At 39.2% G+C, this 27,614-nt stretch overlaps 1 protein-coding gene and 2 long non-coding RNA genes across 6 annotated transcripts in view; 1 reads left to right on the plus strand and 2 right to left on the minus strand.

Moving 5' to 3' along the window:
• Positions 1 to 21,366, minus strand: part of LOC115508834 — a 100,496-nt gene extending 79,130 nt beyond the window's left edge. Inside the window, exons 1-4 of one of the 4 annotated variants that reach the window (XR_003967134.1) lie at positions 20,858 to 21,357; positions 18,970 to 19,164; positions 4,688 to 4,869; positions 4,466 to 4,489 (exon numbers count right to left, since the gene is read on the minus strand). This is a non-coding gene — a long non-coding RNA (uncharacterized LOC115508834). Of the gene's footprint in view, positions 1 to 4,465; positions 4,490 to 4,687; positions 4,870 to 18,969; positions 19,165 to 20,857 lie in introns of those variants that run through there. The other 3 variants (XR_003967132.1, XR_003967131.1, XR_003967133.1) reach the window with 3 other exon arrangements.
• A 108-nt stretch (positions 21,367 to 21,474) lies between these two features.
• The window catches only part of RSBN1L (round spermatid basic protein 1 like), a 65,789-nt gene continuing 59,649 nt past the window's right edge, over positions 21,475 to 27,614 (plus strand). The window contains exon 1 of the mRNA XM_030307838.1: positions 21,475 to 22,080. Within this exon, the coding sequence (XP_030163698.1) occupies positions 21,516 to 22,080 (565 nt within the window). The 5' untranslated portion in view covers positions 21,475 to 21,515. The remainder of the gene's footprint in view (positions 22,081 to 27,614) is intronic.
• LOC115508835 lies at positions 21,858 to 26,795 on the minus strand. The gene is made up of 2 exons (XR_003967136.1): positions 25,962 to 26,795; positions 21,858 to 22,743 (listed from the first exon to the last, which is right to left on the minus strand). It is a non-coding gene; the product is annotated as an uncharacterized LOC115508835 (long non-coding RNA).

Here is a 27,614-nt window from a genome sequence, read left to right on the forward strand (position 1 = left end):
TGACTTGAATGAATGAATAAGCGTATAAATAAACAGATGAATGGATTTGTGTTAGTATGGTATGATTATAGATGTTTACTTTTCCCTGTTTTCCAAACTTAACATGTTTGTACAGTTGACTATACATGTTGTATTACTGTTTCTGGCACAAACTGGCTGAGGGACAGTGCGTATTTCTCTCTTCTCCAAGAGGCCCAGATACAATGAGGATAAAGGAACTTTTTTCTTAAAAAGGGGTTAAACTACAAGATGACGAGTATGGCACAAAGGTTACATTTCTGGAAGAGGCAAAACGGGTGGAGGAATAGCTGCTGAAGAAGGAGGGCAGGAGACTGAATAGAATGCACAGAGGGAGAGTGCAGCGAAAGGGACAGCCAAAGTCAAGGCTGTGGAAGGATGGTACCTTACAACTCAATGGGGGATCTTGGTAATTTTCTACCAGTTATGTATGTGGCTTAGGAATGGAGGAGAGGAAGGGAATAGGGCAATGATCTGTTTTTTACTTATTTTGGCTGGACAGATGTAGACTGAGTTGCCTCATTAAAAGGGCTGCAGGGACTGGCAAATCTTAAGACAAAATTTACCTTCACAGGCGGCACTTTGTCCTCTGCATCTTGTAAGTTTAATTCTTGCCACTGATTCATTTTCTCTTGTAATATACTAGAGGATTAAAAGTAGCCCAGGCAGCCATTCCAAAATAAATTAAATCTTAGAATTCCAACAAAAGTGATCAGCCTTATTTGCTAGAGATCGAGAGAGTAAAACTACATACAACAGGTGGGAATAAAGGTGGAAAAGCCTTGGCTCAATGAAAGAAGTAACTCTAATGACTAGATCAATACAAAAGTGAAACAGGCTACTTAACCCTGTGAGGTAGCAAATCCTGATTCACTGAGAACCTATGTGCTAATCAATGTTATAAAACAACTGTCAGCCTCACAGCTCTGGTCAAGGTTATTTTTAGTATATGTTGGGGGAAAAGTGGCTTTGTCTTAATGTCCTTCTAAGCTACCCACCAAGCAATTGCTTCTTAGCATCCCAGACACTTCTCTGCCAGTTCCTAGGCTCAATTCTATTGGCCACTGACTAGAACAACAGGTAGAGTCTCCATGAAAACAACTATTTCCTTGCAACATTGCCACAGGAAGTGTGAGAGAGGCAAGCCTTTTCTAAGAATAACCATTAGTTAAGTATCATGGCTTTATTTAGTTTAGCACTATTTTTTAAACTTTCTTATGTTTATTTATTTTTTGAGAGAGAGGGAGAGAAAGGGAGGGGCAGAGAAACTCTAAGCAGACTCTGCACGTTCAGCACAGAGCCCAATGTGGGGCTCGAAATCACAAATGGTGAGATCATGACCTGACACAAAACCAAGAGTCAGACACTTAACCGACTGAGACACCCAGGGGCCCCTAGCTTAGCACTATTCCAAAAATGATTGTACCTTGCTTTTGCTTCTGTATGTGTGGTAAAATCTCTTCAAAAGAAATACTCATTGGGCATAAACCAAGGCAGTTATAAAATAATCTATATTCTTGATCGTCCTTGTGACTTCATTCAAGATGGTCATTCCCTTAATTACACAAAGACTCAGGAGAAACTCTGAAATTACTTTCTTTAATGGCTTGATTAAATTCTCAGCTAAAGGTTAATTTCTTTCCAGGCTTGGTCTGGGGGTTGAAGGGCTATGGGAGTTCCAGGGGTATAAAGATCTGTATTGGACACAATCACTTTGCTAAGCTGCTGAAGTGGGCAGGAAGTTAAACCCATTGACCTTGGCTCTAACATAGTTGTTTACTGATTTCTTTGGTCCACTGTCTCTACCTCCACTGCATCATGAACCTGGGTTTCCCTTCTTCTACCAAACAGTTCCTCTCACAGTTGTGAGTGACCTTTATAAAACGTGAATTAGGTCCCTCAATTTTTAACAAGGCTTGGCATAGCTGATCTTTGCCTACCTCTTCAACCTCAACTTGCACTCACTAAATCCTAGGTATACAGATATTCATTCAGTTGTACACAAATATTTCTTTAGTGATTGTTACATAACATATGTTGTTTTAGACAAAAGAAAAAAAACTTTTCCTCATGGAACTTAAGGTCTTGTTCCTTGAATAAGCCTAGTACTTTAGTGGGCCACAAGGCCTTTGCACAAGCTATTTTCTGCTTAGAATGCTTTCTTTTCACTTCACATTCCTGTTTTGACTGTTTTATTTAAAGTAACTTCTTTTACTCCCACTGAAGAACTCTGTTTATTTCCTTCAGAACTTGCATCAGAGTATTATATTATACTTATTATGTTAGTATATTTTTGTGTGTGTGTATATATGTGTATTTGTAATATATCTATGCCATGAGGCCAGGATCATGTTCATTTAATTTGCCACTGTATACTGAATCTGACTTCTTGCTGTCCACCTCCCAAGGCGTAGCATAATGAGCACATGGTAGGGTCTCAATGAACATTATTTGATATAAGACTCTGGGCTGTAATGTATAGAACTGTGGAATCATAGTGTATACCTGAGACTAATGTAACACTGTATGTTGATTATACTTCAATAACAACAACAAAAAAAGAATAAAGACTCTGGGTATATTTTTACTGAAAAGATTCACTGATGATCAAATTATACCCCGTTTCTATCTTTTTATATGTACATTTTAGACAAAAGTGGAAAAGTCTGAATTGCAATTTACTGGCAGTCAGATTGGCTACCTGACTTATTTTGTTCTTTAAAAATAGCCATGTGATAAATACCATGAAGGCAAAAACTCTTAATTCTGAAAGACTCCACTGCTAATGCCCAACTTCTCCATATGGTGCCAGTTTTTATAACAATCTAAACATACAAAAAGTATATACAGTTCCAAATATTTATGAGCTTACAATATAAGTCATGAATGAGAGAGAGAGAGAAAAAAAAAAAAACATTTATTGAACTGGACAAACAGGTTTTTGAGTCCAAAGGCGGCAAAGGTGTAGCTGAATAGAGCAAAAACAGAAACTGTTAAAAGAACAGTAGTGGAAGCACAAAAATGAAGTTCCTTAATGAGAAATGTGTTTCTAGGGATAGCAGACATTATATTCTGGACCAAGTAGCTATAGGTCACAGACTGCAGTGCTGGTTACAAAGGGGTCCAAACTAGAGATGATGGATGTATTCTTACAAATCTAGTTCCACTACTGGATAGCAACTCCAAGCACAGGTTCTATGATCATAGGTCAGTAGCATATTTATTATCCTCTTCTATATAATTTCTTTTTCATTCTGTTAACAAATTATAGTGAATATAGAAAATATATCCACAAAGTACAGAATTTCCAGACTAGATATACGAAACAAGATTTAAAACATGAGGATATATTTCTATAAATGGCCAGTCCTCTATAATGGGTGCACTGCTAATGCAGTTATGAGCATACTGGGCTTCCACACAAGAGTTTATTTGAAGAAATGATTCTATTACTTTAAAAAGTCTAAAGGATGGCACAGCTATTATAAATACACTTGAATTTTTTTAAAAAGTAGGACTTCTAAATGTTTTCACTGACTTGCATAAATAAGGCCAAAAATGATCAAATATTCCATAGCCAACAAAGACCTAAAATAACAAAATATTTATATATATGTTAAATTCATTAATGTGTAAATACATTTGGTATTACTATAGAAACATAATAATTAGCTAATATATTAATTAATATCTACTAACCTGGGTTTTATATTAATAGATTAGTTACTATTAAATAATAAGCTATTTTATTAACGTACTGCTGACTTCCAGATTTTGCTGACCCACACACAGGTTCTAAAGAGATACATCTGAGTTTAAGGTGTTACCCCTGTCCTTGAAAACTGTCTCAATCATACTATTTTGGAATCTCACACACATGACTAATGTATAACTTGTATAAAAAGGACAGGTTGTCTTTAGCACTTGAAAATTACACAGCTAGAATAATATATGCTTTGCCTACAGTCCTCTCAGCACTGATGATAAACTCTCAGACTGTTCACAGGTATGACCTCTGTTGGTAGGACCCTATTTCTGATTTTGGCTCCACTTCTGCCTAATGGGGTTCTTAAATATAAATTTTTTCCCTAAAACTGGCCCTGTTTTGAACTATACTAAGTCAAGTATTTCCTAATTCCTCCTTCCTTTAACATAAACTACACCAAACACAAAGATGAACACATTGTTTTCTACTATAGTGTCTTTAATAGAAGCACTGATAAGCTAAGAAATCTGTTCAATTTAGTTATTTACTTTTTAGAGTTTTTTTTTTTAATGTTTATTTATTTTTGAGAGAGAGACACACAACTTGAACGGGGAAAGGGGCAGAGAGAGACGGAGATACAGAATCAGAAGCAGGCTCCAGGCTTTGAGCTGTCAGCAGAGTCTAATGCAGGGCTCAAACTCATGAGCTGTGAGATGATGACATGAATGAAGTCAGATGCTTAACCAACTGAGCCACCTAGGTGCCCTAAAATAAGTTATTAAATATAGAAAATGAATAAAGACATATAGTTTGGACTCTTAAACATATACCAATTCTTCCATGGCTCTCATTCTCTAACTGGGGTCTCCAAACTTTTCGACCATGCACCATGTATTAGTTTCAAAGGCCACCATAACAAAGTACCATAAACTAGATGGCTTAAACAAGAGGAAATTGTCTCACAGTTTTGGAGGCTAGAATCCGAGATCAAGGTGTCAGCACCACCTGTTCCTTCTGAGGGCAGTGAGGGAAAGATCTGTTTCATGCCTCTCCCATAGCTTCTGATGATATGCTGGCCACCTTGGAGTTCTCTGGCTTGTAGAAGCATCAGTCCAACATCTGCCTCCATCTTCATGTGGCGTGATCTATTTTATAAGGACACCAGTTATACTGGATTAGAGGCCCACACTACTCTGGTGTGATCTTAACTAATTACATCTGCAAGTACCCTATTTCCAAACAAAGTCATATTCTGAGATACTAGGGGTTAGAACTTCAACATGAATTTTGGGGAACACAATTCAATCTGTAACACACCATAATACATGTACATTTATTTATACACTATTCACATCCAGTACTGCATTAAGAATTATATACATTATAACTCCTATATTTTAAGTTTATTTATTTACTATTTTGAGAGAGAGAGCAGTGGAGGGGCAGAGAGAGAAGGAGAGAGAGAGAAAATCACAAAAAAGGCTCCATGCTGTCAGCACAGAGCCTGATGTGGGCCTTAAACTCACGAACTGAGATCATGACTTGAGCTGAAACCGAGAGTCAGATACCTGATCAACTGAGTCACCCGGGCGCCCCCTATAACCCCTATTTAATTGGAAATTTGAAAAAGATAAGGCAAAGGTAAATATACATGAAGTAGAGGCACCTGGGTGGCTCAGCTGGTTGCGTGTCTGACTCTTGGTTTTGGTTCAGGTCACAATCTCACGGTTTCAGGAGTTCACACCCCATGTTGGGCTCTGTGCTGGCATGATGGAGCCTGCTTGGGCTTCTCTCTCTCTCCCTCTCTCTGCCCTCCCCTGCTTGTGCTGTTTCTGTTTCTCTCAAAATAAATAAACTTAAAAATATATACATATAACTAGTAATATTTTCTTTCTGACTCCTGACAGATTGCCTTGCACACTCCCTAGATTACAGACATCTCACCAATTTCAAGGATAAAATCAAGCTCTTTGGCTTAAAACATCAACCTTCCACCATCTGCCCTCTGCTTACTTCACCTGCCTCGTCTCCTGTCACCCCCAACATATCTGGCATTGCAACCAGTCTGAACTATGTGCAATTTCCCACATGCGCTAGGCTCATTCTCGCTTCAACAACTCTGCACATGCTGTTTCCTATTTCTGGAATGCCCTCATTCTCTTCGCTTCCTGTAAACACACAGTGAACTCCCAATCATTTTCTAAAACTCAGCTCAAATGTCATCTCCTTTGGGAAGCTTTCACTGAATGCTCTAGGCAGCATGAAGCACTTTCTCAGTGTGTGTAGTACCTCGTTCCTATCTCTATCATGGAAAATCTGTTTACACATACATGTTAGGCTGAACTGGTATTTGACCATTTTTGACCTGAAAAAAGCAATTTCATATGGTTCAACTTAACATTTCAGTAGATGACAAGTCCATTGAGAGCAGGAAGCATGTTTTACTCATTTTTATATTTTTAGTGACTAAAATGAAGTTTGGCATAGAGCAAGTACTTAATATATGTTTCCTGAACTTAAGGAAAGACTTACTTTAAAACCACAAACATCCTGCATTCAGATATTTCTTCTCAAGAATGGGATAAGTATTGACTTGGTGCCTCCCATAAGAATAACGATTGGTTTAAGCTTCATTGCCTTTATTTAGTTTAACAGTATTTTATTTAAAAAAAAAAATTTCTTTTAAACGTGTATTTATTTTTGAGAGACAAGAGAGACAGAGCATGAGGAGGGGGAGGGGCAGAGAGAGAGGGAGACACAAAATCCGAAGCAGGGTCCAGGCTCTGAGCTGTCAGCATAGAGCCTGACACGGGGCACGAACCCATGAACTGCGAGATCATGACCTGAGCAGAAGTCAGTTGCTTAACCGACGGAGCCACCCAGGCGCCCCTAGTTTAATGGTATTTTAAACCATTTTTCCCTGCTTTGGCATTTATATGTGTGGCAAAAATCTCTTCAAAATAGACTTTTAACTTAAAAAAAAAATAGAGAAATAGCAGGAAGAAGCTACCTGAGTATTGTTTCATAACCAACATCAAAGTATTTAATGATTTTACTTTCAAAGTATTTGTATGCTAAATGAAGGAATTAGTTGTGTGAAATGAATATATCATTTTAAATTCAAACAATTTATTAGTAAGAACAAAAGTAAATCTAATTTCAAATTTCAAATTGTCCCTATTATTACTTGGTTTGTGAGAAAGCTGTGATAACTGCAATAGTGTTTAAGTATTACATGAGAGTTAAAATGCAAACGAGTCTTGTATGGCAAGCAGAACTATTCAGTTAAAGTCAGGAAGAAGCACCTGGTGAACCCCATGAGCAATTAGAAGGAAGTGAAACACAGTTACATGAACATTTTTCACTCTTCCTCATTTAAGCCCTTAAGTTACTAAGATGTGTTCAATGACTCCAACATGCCAAGGCAGTCGTGAGCAAAACCTTTCACAATCTGGCTCTAGCCCATTTGAGAGACTCCTCTCTTTTTATGGCACTTTGTGTCCTTTATACTTAACTACAATGAAGTTCTTACAGAGAATAGCATATTGAACATGTCATTCCTTATCTTTTTCCAAATGCTCGTTCCTCAGCCTCAAGAGTCCTTCTCCGTCTTCTTTGCTTACTAATCTTTAATTCTGCTTGAATATTCTCTTTTCCATCCAGAGCTGTTGATCTGCCTTTTTTATTTTCAATGTATATATTTCATGCTATCACTGCATTACTTTAACGACAGTGCTATAATTTAGGTTATGTCTGTTTTCTCAATTATATCGTCATGGTGTCCTGGGTCCATACAGATACTCACTACTGTTTGTTGTATGAATAAATGAGTAAGAAATGAGAGAAGAGTCTTGAATAATGAAGCATCAACGAAAGGCTTATTGGAAACAGATCTTGTGACTAGATAGTAAGGTTTGCTCCATGAGGACAGGGACCATGTCTGCCTTGTCTACTGCTATATTCCCAGAACTTAGCCTACTGTTGGGTACCAAGTGGATGTTCAGTAAGTATTTGCTAACTTGGGGCACCTGGTGACTCTTGATCTTGGGGTTGTGAGTTTGAGCCTCATGTTGGGTATAGAGATTACTTAAACAAAAACAGAAAAAAATAAGTACCTGCTAACTACTTAATGCATATGGACAATAAAAAGCAGGCTATCTAATAATTAGTTGAAAATAAACTGAAAAGGGGAATTCATAATAGGTAGTAAGAAAAGCAAGCACCTCTAGCATAAGTCGTAGTATATCAAGGAATAAAGAAACTGTAGAAAGTAATAACATCACTGAATAGCAAAAAAATTTTGGGGGTGCCTGGGTGGCTCAGTTGGTTAAACGGCCAACTGCAGCTCAGGTCATGATCTTGGGGTCCATGAGTTCGAGCCCTGCATCAGGCTCTGTGCTGACAGCTTGGTGGCTGGAGCCTGCTTTGGATTCTGTGTCTTTCTCTCTCTCTCTCTGCTCCTCCCCTGCTTGTGCTCTATCTCTGTCTCTCAAAAATAAATGTTAAAAAACTTAGAAAAAAAATTTTTAATTACTAAAATCTCTCATCATAAACATGAGAGATTATCCTAGGAGGCAGAAGAGTTGATGTGAGTTGAGATAAATATGATTTGTATTTTCAATTATCTATATAGCGGTAATTGGCATTATTAGTATCCCAATAGAAATAAAAATAATGATGTCCTCCGCATCTTTAAAAAATCTGTATCATTTGCCACTAATGAATTTATATTTTTCTGTTTAATGCCTCTACCTGGAGTATCAGAAATAGTATTTAATCCCCAAACTAAGTTATTTATTGATTTATAAGCACTACACATTATGACTGTATACCTGTAGTTATATTGATGCTGCATTACTTTAGGCTTATTTTCCTATGACAATCATTGAAGCACTTCCCTTGGTATTTAGACCTTTTGTCCCTCTAATAGCTATGCCTATGTGCTGACAGTTCACGGTGAAGAAGAGACTCAACATCTATACTCCCCACACTTGTGACCTGTATCAAGGTGATGAGCCAGGCACACTGCTAGTATTTGTGAACTCAAATGGCAAGATTAAGACTTCAAGACAAATTCCACCCAAGTTACAATAACTTTACAAAAAGAAAGTTTATCCACTTTGGCCACTGGACTCGTCCATCTCTGTTGGCAAGGATGGATATGGCAAACTTTGCCCCGAGGCTTTGTGCCTTGGTATTCAAGGTTTCCAGGTACCAGATTTGTACCTTTTTTTCCCATCCTCTTCACTAATAGATGTTAAAACTCCCAGTGACAATAGTGTAGAACTTAGTATTTTTTAGGCATTAAAATCGAATATAGAGAAAAGACCAACAATAAAATCCTAAGAATAGGAATTACAGGGGTGTCTGACCGGTTCAGTCAGTGGAGTGGGAGACTTGATGTAAGCGTTATGAGTTTGAGTCCAATGTTGGGTGCAGAGATTACTTAAAAATAAGTTCTTAAAAAAAAAAAAAGAATAGGAATTACAATACAGCTTGAGTTAGATTTAAAAGTTAACTTAAAAAGTGGTTATTTATTTGATGGTTCTTTAGTATAGCTGTTTAATTATACATCTATTTTTGAATCAAATGGTATAGAAATAGTTATTCATCTGATGAGAATCAAGAGCCAGCACTTGAATCTAAGGCAAGATACATGTTACTTCATGGCTCTGTACAAATTATACAAAAAAGCTTTTCAAAGTAAAATCTGTAAAACTGAAATAATGAAATGATAACTTTGTGACAGTCATAGCTTCGTAATTCCCTGGTTCTAGGAGCAGTGTTTGCACAAAACTGTTGTCTTCTAACTGTGGGTCATCCCCCTTGCCCCTTGGAATCTGTTAGACTTGCTTCACGATGTTCAGGTTACCCAGACTTTCTCTGGGCAACTGAATTATAAATTTTCTCTAAAAGCTGGAGCCAGGGGCGCCTGGGTAGCTCAGTCAGTTAAGCATCTGACTTCAGATCAGGTCATGAGCTCATGGTTTGTGAGTTCGAGACCCATGTCAGGCTCTGTGCTGACAGTTCGGAGCCTGGAGACTGCTTCAGATTCTGTGTCTCCTTCTCTCTCTGACTCATCCCCTGCTCATGCTGTGTGTGTGTGTGTGTGTGTGTGTGTGTGTGTGTGTCGCTCTCAAAAATAAACATTAGAAAATAAATAAATAAATAAAATAAAATAAAATAAAATAAAATAAAATAAAATAAAAGCTGAGGCCACTGTTTCTATAGGTCTGTTGGTCTTTCCTACTCTCTCCCGCTCTCACTCCTTCCCCTAGTAGTAATGCTGGCCTATTCTTTTCTGGGAGATAAAAAAGCACCAGTACCCTAAGAAACATGGTACCTTTTTTGAATGCCCATTTTCAGAATATAGCAATTTAATTAACTGAAACTTCTAAAAAGGTCTGGTAAATGTTTGAATTTAAAATCTGATGCTTTAGGGGCACGTAGGTGGCTCAGTCAGTTAGGTGGCCGACTTCGGTCAGGTCATTATCTCACAGTTCCTGAATTCATGGGGCTCTTTGCTGTCAGGACAGAGGCTGCTTTGAATCCTCTTTCCCCACCTCCTGCCCCTCAAAATAAATAAAATTAAAAACAATTTTTTTTTTGATGCTTTAAAGTTCTGCTCTCCCCTGCAAGACAGGACACATTAGAAAGAAAACTGCTTTAGAGTCAGAATGAATGTGCCATTCGAGCTCAGTTTTGAAAATTGCCTTGGAAAACTTTTTTGAAAACACAGGATAAAGTGAAATGTCCACAAATATGAGGCTTATATGAGGCACTCAGTAAATATTATCCTTCTACCCATAGTAATGGTCAGATAGTGTGGCTAAAGCTACAAAGCAGAGAACAATTATTCTGGAGGTGAAGTTTTCCTGTTCGAAAAGAAAGGAAAGGGTATGTAGTAAAGAAAATTCACAAACTGGGTATAGGATTGGTTTTTCAATCCAGATATTCTATGAGTTTATCATTTTTCTTTACACCTCTTTGCCATACCTAGCTTTCATGGTTATATTTTACCCTCTACCCACCAGTCATCAACTAAAATAGTTCCTTCTTCCCAGAGAATTGAGTGGAACGACAAAACATGCTTTTAAGAGCTTTACAACATTGAATAAGGTTCCCGTCATACATTTTATGGGCTTCCTATCGTTTTCTAAAATGATCTGATGTCCTCCCATATTAAAATTCTGGCAGCAAAATTAACTCCAGAAGAGACATATTTATAGATGGTTTCTATTTACTTTATTGGCCCCTTTTACTCTTTATACCTTCTTTCTGCTTTGTGGTTCCTTCTGGCTCTTCAATGAAGCCTTTAAACAGTGGGCTACTCCCTCACTTACACTTTTCAACTTTACTTTCCTCTACTTTGCTCTCTTTCTGCTGAACTTGAGTGCATACTCAAACTGGAAAGAAGATTGTGGTTGAGCAAGTGGTTGGCTTATATTTGTTGGAAAATGATATTACTGGTTAAGAGGTGAGAATTCAACTCATCTAAAATGTTGAATAAAAAAATATATGGATTGGAAGCTTTTAATCTTGACCATTTACTGCCCCCTTTTTTTTTTCCTTTATCCAAGTTCCAGGCAGGAGAGAAAGGGAAAATAGGCTAAGTGTCTCTTCCCACCCTTAAATGGCCTTCCTGAAAACCTCACCAAAAGACATCCACCATATTATTGCCATCTCCAAGAGGAAGGGAGGTTGGGAAGGCTATTTTTTCTTGTTAACCTAGGCACATTGCAAACTAAATGAAATAAAGGTTCCGGTAGTAAGGAAGAAGGGGGCAAACAAATACTAGCCATCTCTGCCACAGAAATGTTGAGTTTGAGGTGTTTTTGACATATCCATGGAAGATGCTGATTAGATAGGTCAAACACACAGGAACAGTCAGGTCTAGAGATGTCCATTGGGGAGCTATAACTATAAAACTAATTTATTAAAGTTATGGCATGTTTGAGATTGGCCAGGAAAAATAACGTGAGAGGGAAAAAAGTGTCCTTGCATTGAAATTTCAGCGCCTCTACTATTTAATGCTTGAGAAGAAGAGGAACCTGTAAAATATTGTGAGAAGGAGCTGCATGATAAATCCGGAAAGTTTTGGAGATATCCAACTGAACTGAAAGTGGCTGCTGAATTTAACAGATAATCCTCTTCCAGTGTCCCAAATTCATCTTTTATTTTTTAAATTATTTATTTATTTGTTTTTTAAGCAATCTCTATACCCAAAGTGAGGCTTAAACTTACAACTCTAAGATCAAGAGTCACATGTTCCACTGACTGAGCCAGCCGGGCGCCCCCATCTTTTATTTAGTTATTTTGTTTGTTTGTTTGTTTTTTGAGAGAGAGAGACAGAGCGTGCAAGCAGAAGAGGGGCAGATAGAGAGGGAGACACAGAATCCAAAGAAGGCTCCAGGCCCTGAGCTGTCAGCTCAGAGCCCGATGCAGGGCTTGAACCCACGAACTGTGAGATCATGACCTGAGCTGAAGTTGGATGCTTAACTGACTGAGCCACCCAGGTGCCCCAGATCCTTTCTTTTAATTTTTTATAAAAAAAAAAAAAATAATGTTTATTTTTGAGAGAGAAAGAGAGCACGCGTGCACAAGTGGGGCAGCGAGATAGGGAGACAAAGAATCCAAAGCAGGCTCCAGCCGTCAGCACAGAGCCCAACATGGGGCTTGAACCCAAGAACCGTGAGATCATGACTTGATCCAAAGTCAGACACTTAACCAACTGAGCCACCCAGGCACCCACCTAGATCCTTTATTTTTTAAAAAACATTTATGTTGGATACTATTTGGTTAATAAATGCTATTTGGGTACTTTAATTCTTTCTCGTATCTCATAATAATTGAATGCCTCTTATTTATTTCTGTATGAAACACTTCTATTTACAGCATATAGTATGCTTCAACCCTGGGATCTCAAATAGCTTCTTTTCTACTTCGTAAGTTCAGTGATTACAATTAGGGTGAGGGAAAGGATTTACATAATCATTACAGAGCGCAGTGTCGGTATACCAAAGAAATTGATGATGTATCTATGGTTCAGTGGGTTCTTGCCATATATGTATACATGGACTTCAAACTTGATAGAAATCTTATTTGCCAGTAGAAAGGGCAATAATGTAATATATGCAGCTTCATAAGTTTCCTTTTCTGAAGGTGAGTCCAATAGTTCTTTTAACAAGTTAGGTGTGGATAGATGCAATGTTGATCTAAAGGTTTTTTTACTCCACTAGTACAACAAAAGGTTTTCAGATACATACAAAGAGACTAAGTAGCCTTAGATACTATGTTGTGTTCTAATTTAATAGAGTTCTTTCTGAAATTTATTTAGAGTTGCTTAACTCTATAATTCTGAAGACAGCTACCAAAGAATCAAAATTGACCCTCTTACTCCTGTCACTACTTCATCTATTATCTAAACATACCTTTCCTCCTAAAGGACAGAATTATAATCAGTGTTTTTCTTATAGCCTTGAACATCCCTGTAGGAGATATAATGCCACATAAAATCTCATGCTATAACTTGGTGTTGTTTTACTTATTCAGCTGGAGCCGTTCTGCACCTTTGGGAAAAAAGTTATATAGAATGGCATTTTAGTTGTATGAATTTTTAGTGCATGAATGTACAAATATATTAGGAAACAATTACTATGACTGAAACCCATATGTGGACATAACTGGATTCATCAGAAAGCTAAAATTTTGACTTTTTTTGGTGGTTTTACCTTTAGACTACTATAGAACTATTCTATCATTTTCTGGTGAAAACAATTATATTGGCAAATCATAATTCAGACTGACTCACTGACTGATTTATCTATACTGATATATCCAATAAACATTTGTTGAGTGGTTAATGTATACAAGGCATTTTGTTAGATTCTACAGATACATAGGTGAATCAGAGTGAATAAAAAAAAGATATGATCTGTGTCCTATGGAGCTTACTGTTTACCGAGGGAGATGATAAAAAGTAAAGAAATAATTGTAAAGTAATTATAAACTGTGACAGGTGCTCTGAAACAGAGAGAATACTGTGATAGAGAATAATGAAAAGAGAGCCACCTTCAATTGAATGGTCAAAGATAGCCTTTAGGACACCTGCAAGAATAGAGAGTTGGGGGTGGGAGGGAGGAAGCATTCCAGGCAGGGGAAACAGCCTGGGCAAAGGGTCTCAGATAGGAATGGGCATGATTAAGGAAAAGAGAGAAAGCTAGTGTGGCTAATGCAGCATGAGAGAAGTGTGGCATGCGATCTTCAACCATCTTTTCACATGGTATAAAGGTAGAAATCAAAATCCTAAAACAACAGTCAGCAAACTATCTCTTGCAGTCAAATCTAGCCTGCTTCCTAATTTTATATAGTTTTACTGAAACATAATCACACCCATTCATTTACATGCTATCTATGGCTGTTTTTGTGCAACAAACAATATTTGCTACAAAGACCATGTGTTCTGCAAAGCCTAAAATATTTATTAATGGACTCTTTAAAAACAAATTTGCTGGCCCCTGTACTAGACGGAGACTAAATTAGAACTGACAACATGGTAGCTGAAAAGGTCAGGCTTTCTTAAAGCACAGAACCACTCTTTACAAGCAATAACTCAAGTCAGAAAGACACATAAAGATGAGCAGGTCAATGTGGTAGAAGCAGGGCTTTGAGATGTCCAAGCCAGATTGGTAGAAGAGATGTCTTTAAGGTTAATATGGGGTTTTATAAAGCACAAAGACCTTCAGCCAAGGGTGTCAGGAACCTGGACAAGGCCAGAGGATAGTATACTGGCACAGTGAAAATATAGTTCAGCTCAGGAATACTGGAGGGCATCATGTATACAGAAACCAGATTCTAAGAGGTGCAGCAGGCAGCTCTAAGCTCTGCTAACAAACATTATGCCTGGAAACCTGAGTATAAGTTGACTCCTGAACAATATGGGGACTAGAGGTCCTAACTGTTACCTGTGCAGTCAAAAATCCACATACAACCTTGACTCCCCAAAAACTTAACTACTAGCAGCCTACTATTGACTAGAAACCTTAACAATACCAGTAAACTAATATATATTTGGTATGTTGTTTATATTATATACCGTAATCTTATAATAAAGTAAGCTAGAAAAAATGTTACTAATAAGGAAAATATTTGTAGCACTGTACTATGGTTATTGAAAAAAATCCACGTATAAGTGGACCCATGTAGTTGACATTTATGTCATTCAAGGGCTAAATGCATTTACTTAGCATCTATTTCAGCAATTGACAAAGGTAGGGTTGTGCATTAACAAACGAAACTCTCAAAACCTACCTTACCCAAACTAAGCTGTTCTTTTCTAGATCAGAAGTCACACTGGGTTACACGCCTGATAAGTTTTGTTTGGCTCACACAGCTTCTTAGGAAACTTCACATTAAAAAAATCTAGATATCTAGCAAGTAGGCCCACTGCATTTCCATACGGAAATATCAGTTAGAGCTGAGAAGCAAATGTACCTTGTAGATAAGGCAAGTATTCTTAGTTTTCCACAGTCCTCACCACTTCTTACTAGATAACATTCAGCTTGCCTTATTTTTATTATTTTTGAATGTACCAAGACCATCTGGCATTCAAGTTTGTAGCCCCAGGTTCCCATCTTACCATAAAGATCACAAACCTGCACTTTACACAGGTCTTTTCAATATACATTTATTGAGCACTGACCATCCCAGATACTATGCACACAAATATAAATACTGCATTATCTCTGTCATAGAGGAGCTCACAGGCTAAAAGCAGAGACCAATGATCCTATGTAGAATGATGATGGCACAAAGGGATGCTCAATTCTCACTGACCAGTCAGGAAGCACCGCCAAGGGAGATATTTAAACTAAATCTGAAAGGGCAAGCAGAGCTTTATTACTGTATTCCAGGCAGGGGAAACAGAATGCACATGGCGACAGGGAGTGCAACTCTTTTAGCAATTACACATAATTCAGAATAGATGAAAGAGAGGGAAGCTGTAAGAGAGTTAGAAAGATAGTGGTGGGGTTATATATCAAGAATGGCTCATATCTACACTAAAAAGTGACTTTTATTTCATATGCAAAAGAGAATTCCTGAAGAGACTGAAGGATAATTGAGTTTACATTTTAAAGGTTTTTTTTTTTTTTAATTTACTTATTCTTGAGAGAGAGAGAGAGAGAGCGTGCGCGAGAGAGAGCGAGCGCATGAGCAGGGGAGGGGCAGAGAGAGACGGAGGGAGAGAATCCCAAGCAGGCTCTGCACTGTCAGCATGGAGCCCAACGCAGGGTTCCAACTCACAAACCATGAGATCATGACCTGGGGCAAAATCAAGAGTCGGACATTTAATTAACTGAGCCACTTAGGCACCTCCAGATTTACATTTTAGAAATACAATTTGGTAGCAACATGGAGCATAGTTTAGAAGATGCAAGACTGAACGCAGACAGACCAGTTCGTAAGGAAATCATTGACAAAACCCAAGATGGCTTGAGGCCTGAAGGCAAGAAGCAGCAGCAAGAATGAAGAGGAACTGGCTAGAGACAGTGACCCACTGAATGTGGAGGAGGAGGAAAAAAAGAAGTCAAAGATTCCCAAGTTTGTAGCTTGAATGGTAAGGAACGTAGGAGATGACACAGGGGAGGATGGGAATGGGTGGTATGAACTCAGAGGTATTTGTGGCCACACTGGTGGCTATGTCCGCTTGGCATCTGGGTAAGAGTCAGTAATCAGATACAAGGTTAAGGCAGGTGGGAAGTTGGAAACTGTCAGCATTTGTGAGCGATCAGAAGACACTGTGATGCATACTATCACAAAGAAGTGTGCAAAGTGAGATCAAGAGCAGGGACATATGCCAAACATTTAAATGGAAAAGAGGGAACAATGCTCAGGCCGGCTACAGAAGAGCAGGTATAGACGTTGCCAGCAGCATGGAGAGGAAGAGAATTAGAGTGTGAGGAACTGAGGTGTTAGTAAATGTTTGCTACCAATTACATACTATAGACTCTAGGCTGGAGAGTGAAGAAAGTATAGAAAGGATGGATTACTATAGGGCTTCCAGATTTATGAGAAAATTAAAAAGGGGCATCTAGTTAAGCTTGAATTTCAGATAAATAAAGAATATTTTTGGGGTGCCTGGGTGGCTCAGTCGGTTAAGCATCTGACTTCAGCTCATTTCATGATCACACAGTTCTTGGGTTTGAGTCCCATGTTGGGCTCTGTGCTGACAGCTTGGAGCCTGGAGCCTGCTTCAGATTTTGTGTCTCCCTCTCTCTTTGACCCTCCCCTGCTCGTACTCTGTATCTCTCTCTCTCAAAAATAAATAAACATTAAGAAAAAAAATTAGGGGCACCAGGATGGCTCAGTGGGTTAAACATCTGACTTCAGCTCAGGTCATGATCTCATGGTTCATGAGCTTAAGCCCTATGTTGGGCTCTGTGTGGAAAGCTCAGGGCCTGGAGCTTGCTTCAGATTCTGTGTCTCCCTCTCTCTCTGCCCCTCCCCTTGCACTCTATCTCTCAAAAATAAATAAACATTAAAAAAAATTTTTTTTAATTAAAAAAAGATTATCTTTTTAGTATAAATACATTCCAAATTCTGTAGGAGGATACTTATATTAAAAATTTATTCATTGTTTACCTGAAATCCAAATTTAACTGGGTGTCCTATATTTTATTTGGCAATCATAATTAGGTAAAAAAGAAAGATCTAGAGTCTGGGAGTACTCCTGAGGTCAAAGGGAAGGGTATGGTATAGAGGAATGAGGAACCTGAATATTAAAACACTGTAGTTTAGGATTTCAGAGATGGAAGAGTGATGAAAAGGATCAGGAAAGGGCTATTTTGTGACTGAAACAGAATGGAAATGCAAGTCCTAGAAGAAACACTGAGGCAAGAATATTGGATGGCTCATTAGTGTGGACACTGAGGTCAGTTAAAATGTTGGCTGAAGGGTACAGGGCATGAACATAAGCAAAATATCAAAATCTTCATTAAGTGTGGCAAAATGACCAGGAAGTCAGTGAAGGATGATACAGCCATACCACAAAAATCTGATAGGAGGGAGGGATTTTGACATGACTTTGAAAGACTACTAACAACCTGAAATTCTGTGAGAGGGACAGAGAGAATCTTAAGCAGGCTCAAGACCAGTGTGGAGTCTTGATGTGAGATCATGACCTGAGTTGAAATTAAGAGTCGGACACTTAACTGACTGAGCCACTCAGGCGCCCTGAGAAGAAACAACTTTCAAATGTACAGGCTGTGTCCTCAAGGTTCAAACAAGATGGAGAAGCAGGGTATATGGGGTATGTTTTCAACAGAGCTTGTTATAGAGGAGAGAATGAAAAGGTGTGGGAAAGATTATCAGTGAGTTGATAACAACAACGAAAAGCAGAAGAAATGGGGATAAAAAGAACAGGAACAAACAAGGAATCTAGTCTTGATGGGGAAGAAAAGGTAGGTTTTCTAAACAAGTGAGAATTGGCTTAAGTTGAGATCCAAAGGAAGTGATTTCTCACCAGCATCTCATGTTCATCAGGTCCAAGGTCAGGAAGTAGTCCAAACTTGTCCCTTTTCCAATGTTTCCTAGCTCAGTGAATGGTACCACTGTCCATCAAGTCATGCAGGTTAGAAATAATGGAGGTATTCATGATAATCTGCCTCCATTATGCTCATTATCCAAACCATCACAGAAGCATCAGGTAAGGAGAGAAGCTTTCCACACAGTGGAAACATATGTGATATTCTTAGGTTGAAAGATAGCATGGTGCATTCTAGAAACTAAAGAGCTTTTACCTTGATACAGAAGAAAGTACTAGATCATGATGTGTCTTGTAGGTTACATTAAGGATTTGCTCTTTATCCTAAAAGCAATGGAAGCCACTGGCAGGTGTGAAGCAAGGAAAGAGACATTACCAAATTTAGGTTTTGAAAAGAGCATTCTGGGTAGAATGGAGAACAGATTTGAGAAAACAAGAATATAGGGAAATCACAACAAAGGTCAGTGTAGTTATCCTGGTGCGAGGGGGCAGTACTTTGAATAGGGTACCAACAATGGGCATGGAGAAAAGTGGATGGTTTCAGTAAGGCAGCAGAGATTAAGCCAACAGGAATTGGTGACAGTGATGGGAATTCTCTCCTAATATTATAAGGAATGATCTAGTTGAAAGAGAATGGTTGATTACACAGGAAAGAAAACAGTTAATTGAACGCTGATAACAGTAATAGTGCAAACTGAATTACCTGGAAGGATCTTCCTCCAATTGCAAAGTGTAAGGAGTCCATGAGATCAGGGGACCATGTGTGCCCAGATCAGGGGGCAGACAGAGCTGTGCTGATTAGACATCACTATTTGCAGGAAGTGAAGGATGTGGACATAAGCTTGGACATGTTGAATGCACACATGCAAGGTTTCTTCTGGTGTGGTAAGTGAAGAAGCTGGGAATGGGAAGAGAATGGAATGCATCTGAGAATGCTAGAAATATGAGAGTTCTAAATTTAAACCTGGCCTTCCAGATCATTATTTCAGTAGATACATCATGTATTAGAATAGAATACATTTTTTTTTAAGATTTTATTTTTTAGATAATCTCTACACCCAATGTGGGGCTCGAACTTAAAACCCTGAGATCAAGAGTTGCATGCTGCACTGACTGAGTCAGCCAGGTGCCCCAGAATATTTTTTTTCTAATAGTTTGTTATCTTGATTTATAACTTAAATGTTTAGACACATGGTACGTGAGCCTCTGAGCCACATTTGCCCAGGCTCTGCAAATTTAAGGTTAGGACTGATAAGAGTGCATAATAGTATAAAAGACTATATATAGTGCAAGCAGAAAAAAATTCCTGAAGGTGAGAGTACATCGTAGGTGAGAGTACATCGTAGCTGGGCCCTTACAAAGTTAGACATCCTAGACTTCTATGTGGGAGATGAGAAAATAAATGGCACAAGTTTCCAATTACCATATTACCATACACAAGAGACACATTTATGCGCTTGGAAGGTCAACAATTAAGAAGCTACTCTAGGGCGCCTGGGTGGCTCAGTCAGTTAAACATCTGACTTCAGGTCATGATCTCACAGTTTGTGAGTTCAAGCCCCGCGTCAGGTTCTGTGCTGACAGCTCAGAGCCTGGAGCCTGCTTCGGATTCTGTGTCTTCTCCTGTCTCTGCCCCTCCCATGCTCATGCTCTGTCTCTCAATAATAAATAAACATTAAAAAAAATTTTTTTTAAATAAAAAAAAGAAGCTACTCTAATTGTAATGGTTTCAGTGTGACTTTGTAAAGCTTCTTGCATATGGCAGAAGTTTAGAGCATGGAAGAGACCTTAGTGATCATGTAATTGAATTTATTCCACTAAAACAGAGGCTCTGACAGATGAAGCATTGTGACGGAGGTCACAAAGCTAGTTAGTAGCTGATGATTTTCAGCCCCATCCTCTTAGTCTGCTTTTCCACCAATGTTCCTTTTCGTGAATACATATGCTGACAATCAATTGCAACCACTAAGTTTTCACTTTCTTTCACTGATATGTATTAAAGGAAGTAAATACTTTGATTATTTTAAAAATCTGACGCACCTAAAAAATGGACCACTATTAAATTTTGACTCCAAAGTATTCTAAACAAACAAAAAAGGGAAAACAAAAAATTCCAATTTCATACGGTCACAAGAAATGATAATCCTGGAAAGTTACTTTTAACTGTTTTCCAGAAAGTTACAGGTAACTTGGGGCTCCTTTTAAGACTTAAGAATATTCTCCGACTGCTCGTTTCCTGATTTGACTTTTATTTTTGCGTCTGTTCCTTTGACTTGTTAATCTCCTGTGAGACCTCAGAGTTAAATTAAAATCTTACTCCTCGCCTCGGTTGCAACTGTACTACTGTACCTCATCTCCCCCAATTCCTTATCTTCTAAGCTAGAAATAAAAACACACGCTTATAAAACATCGAACACTCAGGATGCTAACCACTATTTTAGTTAAAAAAATTTTTTTTGCCTTTCAATCATCAATAAGTGTCGCTAACGGATTTTTCTTAGCAAGTTTCATTTATAACAATTGCAATAAAATTAAGATCTTTACGGGTGTATCATAAAAGTTTAAAAGAAAAATTCTCCAGGGGGTCTTACCTTCAAGCTCGGAAGAAATCCGAAAGTTCTGGGTTTGCAGGAAGTTATCTCCCTCAAAGCATTAGAGCTGACGATCTTAGCAACAGTAACAAATCTTGTCAGGACACCAAGTGATTTTTGGTCCCTCCCATCCAACTGCCTAACAGAAGGAAGGACTTAATTCCGCACACAGTTTTCTCCTCTGAGCTAAGCATCTGCGAAACTCGGATTTCTGAGAGCGAAGAGAAAGGGAGGGACCAAAGGGACCCCAAGGCAAAAAGAAAGAGAAAGTGATACAAAAAAAGTCGTCGAAACAGAGTCGAGTGCGACCTGGCGGGGGCAGATTTGGGGGTCCATTCCGAACACTCACGGGGCACCAGAGTTCACGCTGGCGACAAGTGGAAGACCCTCCCCTCACGGCAAGCTCCGCCACTAAGCCGCGCCCAGAGGAGCTGTGACCTCCAAAACGGGTCCGCTTGGCGATCCTGCCTCTTCGGCTCCAGATTCGCGCCTTTGGTTGGCTCCCAGAGGGATCCCTCAGCATGGTTTGTCCAATGGAGGGCTTCGCCGGTGGCCCGTCCGCTCCGCCCCTCCCCCGCCCCTCGCCCGCCCCTCGCTGAGGGCCCGCCCCTGCCCCGCGCCCGGGAGCCGAGGAGAGTAAATACAACAGGAGCGCAAAATGGCGGAACCGCCGAGCCCCGTGCACGGCGCTGCCGCTGCCGTCTCGGAGAAAGAACCGTTTGGCAAATTGCAGCCCCCATTCCGGGAGCCACCAGGTCCTCTGTCGGCCAAGAAGGTCCGGACTGAGGAGAAGAAGGCGCCGAGGAGACTGAACGGAGAAGGGAGCAGCGGCGGGAACAGCAGGCAGCTGCAGCCGCTGGCGGCACCTTCGCCTCAGAGCTATGGCAGCCCTGCGTCTTGGAGCTTTCCCGGTCTGTCTGCTGCCTCCTCCCCGTCCTCTGCTCGGAGCAGTTTCTCTTTTTCCGCTGGCACCGCGGTCCCTTCGTCAGCCTCTGCTTCCTCATCTCAGCCGGTGCCGCGCAAACTGCTGGTCCCTCCTACGCTGCTGCACGCTCAGCCTCACCATCTCTTGCTCCCGGCCGCCACCTCCTCGGCCAACGCCAAGCCGCGCCGACCCAAGGAGAAGCGAGAGAAGGAAAGGAGGAGGCACGGCCTCGGCGGGGCAGGCGAGGCCAGCGGGGCCGCCCGGGAGGAGAACGGGGAGGTGAAGCCGCTGCCGCGAGGTGGGTGCTGACGCTGGGAGGGGGAGGGGAGGGCGCCCCGGGTCCCCGCGTCCCCGCCACCTCCTCGCGCCCGCGGGGCCCGGGCAGGGGGAGTGTGGCGGTCGCGGGCGCCAGCCTGGAGGGGGCGGGAGGCGTCCCGTTCTCAGCGGACGATTTTGCAGTCCCTTTGGGGACAGGAAATGGAGCCTGTAATTTCAGTTGCAGCGAGGGGAATGCCCGAAACTCTCATTTTTAAATATTGTTTCTATCTCCCAGTTAATGCGCTGAAAGATTTGTAGAATTCGGTCTAGAGTACCCGCTTAGGTGTGCTGGACTACGGAGGGAGATGGGAGGTGATGGGATCGCGAAGGGTTTGGTCTTGTAAAAGATTCTTGATTATTTAGACCGTTTAGACGTGATCGCGGAATTCGTATTTGTGACCACAGGCTCCAGCGCCAGAAAATACTGTCAAAAAAGGGGTGTGGAGAGCATTGGCGTCAGCTGGAAGCTACCAGAGGCCCGAGCTTTTCATCCCTATTAGGGAAATGAGGTAGTGTGCAGGGCCCGAAGTGTGCTGTTTCATAAGGTACCTTCCGCACCGCTCCGTATTCTCAAGTGTTTTCTGGGGTCCTCTTTGGAATACCACCACCCTTCGGAGAGAATTTTCAGCCATATTCTTTTTTCCTGCAGCAAATGATAAAATCAGGAGCGTTGACGTTTTTTGGTCAGATCGAGTGACTGCAAAAATGTTTTAACATCAGAAAATGGCAAATTCACGAGCGTCCGTTTCAGACAGGGCTAGGCAGTTTTCTTTTGAAATGTAGGCTATCCATATAATTTTCCGAAAGTGTTTATTTAAAATAGATGGTCCTACTTATTTCGTTATTAATATATAGTGATCTGACGGTGGCACAACATGGAGACTGGTTGAAAAGTAGATTTTTATGTGATCAAAAGACTAAAGCATATAATGATGTTTATTATAAATATACATTGAAAATGTACTGTGAAAGTATCATTGTTTCTTAGGAAAAACGACATGTCAAGCAGTTTTAGCTTTGCTGATCGAATTGTAGCTTAAATCATGAATAATGCTGTTTGAGTGGCAGTTTTCACAGTTTTTAAAAATGCTGCACAGGAGTATGTAGTAACGGTTACTTCTTCCCTGCTGTTTTGCTTATAGCAAAGCTTTGACATCTAAGCATAGCCATCAGGAACTCTGGCACTGAGTAAAGTTCTCTCAGTTTTGGACTGTGTTGCTTCTAGGAAAGTGGTTTTGAGGATGGAATTTATACTATTAGCTCTGGAATTTTAATATGATTAGTATTTTAAAGCTATTTTGTTTTAGTGGTTACCTTGAAAAGTTATAAGTGCCTGAAAGTCTGTGCATTTGCACTTTGGTATTAGTTTTATTTGTGGTGTGTAAACAGTGTATTTGTTCTTCTGAATTCTTTGAATGAGGAAGTGAATGTGGGGTATAACATTTGTCAGTGTATTGGCATGGCTGAAAATAAAGAAGTAAACATTCTTTCACAAGTCTAACTTAAAATAATGGAGCATAAAAATGGCCCTTAAAATGAAATGGCTGTTAAAGAGAAATTTCTGTAGTCTTTTACGTTTAGGCTCCTCCTTTTGAAGGTCACAGCTTATATTATGCTTTAATATGAGGAATGATAGCTGCTACATTAAAATGTGGGGAACATGTTTTTCCATGATTTATGTAGGGTTTTTACGTATGACTAGATGTAAACACTATTGTACGATTTTCATTTTTTTTTGAGAGAGAGAAATGCTGCCATTTTACTGAGAAAAAACTAAAAATCAAAGAGAAGAATTTTTTTCAGTGTCTTGATAAATTTAATGGTGGAAATCTTTCCCTTTTAATTTAAGAAGTACATTTATCCTTCTAAAGTTCAGATTTAACTAAATCAAATTTATTTTAATTAAGAAAACTCTTAAGCAACTGTTATTAAAATAGCAAGATTACATACATCAATTCAATATAAATATAATTGCAAATATGAAAATCCTAATTTGTAATCCAGTTCTCATTTCTGTGGGCTTTATATAAGAATCTTAGTGAGTGGATGGCGGGGGGGGGGGGGGGGGGGGGGGGGGGGGGGGGGGACGCCTGGTTGCCTCAGTCGGTGGAGCATGTGATACATGATCTCAGGACCTTGAGTTCAAGCCCTAGGTTGGGCTTAGAGTTTACTTTAGAAAAATCTTAGTGAGTGGTAAGGTCTGTTGTGTTGTATGTATATATATATAACTCTTTCTAGTGTTGCTCTAAGTTGGATAGTTCATGGATAGCACATAGGATAGTTCAGTGACCCCAATTATCCCATAGCTTCATGATTGAACAATCTGAATCAGAACAGGAAGTGAGCTATAAAGACATCTAAGCAAAGAAAATAGAATGAATCTTCCCTGAAAAAGCAAACAACAACAAAAATCCAAAAAATCTAGCCCACTACCCCATTTACCAGTTAAGTTCCTGTACTGTAGTAGGTTTGGTTTTGGGGTGTTTTTGTTTTTTTTTTTGTTTTTTTTTTTTAAGTCTTTAGTGAGAACTAATTTTTTTTATTGGCTACCATTCTAACAGGAATTACATGGATTAAATGAAACTGTGTATGAAAAGCCTTGGCAGGCCATTTAGTCAATGTTATTTGAGTCAGAAACATGATGATTTTTTAACCCCATAGCAAATTAAAAAGTGGATTAGTCCAGACACAGTAAGGATCATAGACAGTGGATTTGAAAGTTAAGAGTGATAAACAACAGAATAACAAAAATGTGGCAGTTCAAGCCCATTTAGCATAAAGGTTGATGCCTTATGCACCTAAAACCTGTGAGGCCATCTGGTCATAGTGCGGTAGCTGATTTCCATGATAGCCTGAGTCATCATGTGAAAGTTAAATTTATTTCTTATAAAAAGGAGATGTGCAAAACATTTTAAATTTTTAAAACTAGAAAATAACCAGATTTGGTTATAGAGGTAATCTGCTGAAGAATTCACATTCCATCTTCCTGTAGGAGTGAATAAATTTTTGAATTGGTAAAATTTTTGAATTGGTAAATGTGGAAGGTAAAAAATGGACATGTGCTGGAAGTATCTGACATTTAGAATTATATTCTAGCAAAGAGCAAAACAAACATATTATTACATAACAAAGTGCTTTAATGATTCAAGTAAGCAGTAAAACTTGTATAGATCTTCTAATTTTTGTTAGTGTTTTTGCTTTGCATTTATTAACTTTTTTTTTTCCTTAGAATGATTCTGTGAAGTATCTAAAGATAAAACCAGAGCATTTCACAGAATGTTTGCCTTGAAAGTATAGTTACAGAATTTAACTCTAATGAAAATAGAGACTCTTAAAGAATTGAATAATAGTTATTTTTGTTTTTATCTTAATTCCAGTTAACATACAGTGTTCTATTCATTTAAGGTACATGATGTAGTGATTCAACAATTTCATACATCACTCAGTGTTCATCACAAGTGCCCTCCTTAAGCTTTTAACCCCTCTCCCCTCCCCTTTGATAATCGTCAGTTTGTTCTTTATAGTCAAGAGTCTGTTAGAAATGAATAATTTAAGGTATGTAAATGTCAGTGATAGATGTTGGAAGACTTTTCAAACTATACTTTCCCCTATCTTTCTAATATTGTTAATTCCACAATTTTACCTTAAATTCAGTTTTAGAGTTTTCATCATTATGGCCAAATATTTGTCACTGCTGGCATAGTTTACTGTAATTTCATTTTCTTGTATAACCTTTTTTCATGCCTTGTTTTTTCATTTGTTTAGTTTTGTCTAGCAAAGTCTTTCTATACCCTCCAGCAGCTCCATAAAATGCTTCTCAGTACAATTTTCCACATGGTCAGATCTGTCAGATAAACTTACCAGTTCTATTTGTTCTTGTAGTCCTCTCTTCTGTAGCTGTCTTTCTTCCTGCTTTAGTCTGGATTGTTTTCTCTTTAGGCCTGCTGCAAAGCTGTCATCTTGGGACTTCCCTTAGCTGACATTCTGAGAATTTCTTTCACTTTTGTTGAGTCCCTTTTTTCTGGATCCTATGTGTTCCTTTTGGTTTATTCCTTCATTTTGGTTTCCTCTACTATTACTGTGGAAGTGTATGTTGGAAATAATTTTTTTGGGGGGGGCTGGATTTTATTTTTACCCTCACAGTTGACTGGCTGTTGAGAGGTTTGTATATTGGAAATCATTTTCCCTCAAAAGTTTGGAGGTGTTCCCATATTGCCTAGCTTCCAGTGTTGATGTTGAGAAATTTGATCTCAAAAAGTTGCTGTGATCTGGGAGATTTCAACCTTTTCATTGAATTTTTAAATTTTAGCTCTCTTTTAAAACAATGTTTTATGAACTCTTGTTCTTTGGTCCTGTATTGTAGCATCTTGTTCTTTTTTCATGGGTGTAGCACTTCTGTTACCTCTTCAAGAATATTAATTATAATTTCTTTGTTTCTTGTATTATTTTTGGTTCCTCTAAAACTTTTTTTTTTTTGTTGGTTTTGGTCTTTTTCTTTTTGTTGGAGGCTTTCTGCAGCTCTCCGTGATCCTTAGCCATTCCTTCATACTCAAGGAACATTCAAAGCTGATTTGAAACCTCACTGGGCATGCATGAGCATGGCTTAGTGACTAATGAACTCCCATGTTTTATTTTGTTTTTCAAGATTTTATTTTTAAGTAATCTCTACACCCAAAGTGGCGCTCAAACTTAACCTTGCTGAGATCAAGAGTCACTTGCTCTACTGACTGAGCCAGCTGGACACCCCTCCCATATTTTATCTTCTTTTCCCTGGGTAGTAGGTGACAAGGTTTTCAATTTCTTCAGATAAAGGTCCTTCATTTTTCTGTCCATCTTTATAACTGGAATAATGGAGATGAGGGGATTGGCAGAGGTAATAAGTTTAGATGGTAAGACTCTAATGCTGGATCAAGGAAGAAAACTGTAAGTTTCACCATTCAGTTTCTGGATTTTCATTTAGTCTCCCTGTTTTCATATGAATATGTCACTTCTTCCTTTTTCTGTGTGGGATGCACCTGAACCTGGAGCCATTCTGATTCAGTTTTGCTGGAGATCATACCTCTCATTCCCTTAGGAGAGACAGAGAGGGAGGGTGAGAGTGTGTGTGTGTATGGGAGGGGTGGGGGTTGAGTCTGCTCTCCTGCTTCTCCTAGCAACTCCAGTTTTTCTTCCTTCCTTCCTTCCTTCCTTCCTTCCTTCCTTCCTTCCTTCCCTCCCTCCCTCCCTCCCTCCCTCCCTCCCTCCCTCCCTCCCTCCCTCCTTTCTTTCTTTCTTTTCTTTCTTTCCTTTCTTTCTTTCTTTCTTTCTTTCTTTCTTTCTTTCTTTCTTTCTTCTTTCTTTTCTTATTATTTTAGAGAGACAGAGTGCAAGTGGGGGAGATGGGCAGAGGGAGAAAGAATCCCAGGCAGGCTTCAGGGGAGAATCCTGACTCAGGGCTCAATCCCATGACCCTGGGATCATGATCTGAGCCGGATGCTCAACTGACTGAAACCACCCAGGCACCCCTAGCAACTC

Source organism: Lynx canadensis, chromosome A2, assembly GCF_007474595.2.
Source record: "Lynx canadensis isolate LIC74 chromosome A2, mLynCan4.pri.v2, whole genome shotgun sequence".
In the NCBI taxonomy this organism is placed as follows: domain Eukaryota; kingdom Metazoa; phylum Chordata; class Mammalia; order Carnivora; family Felidae; genus Lynx; species Lynx canadensis.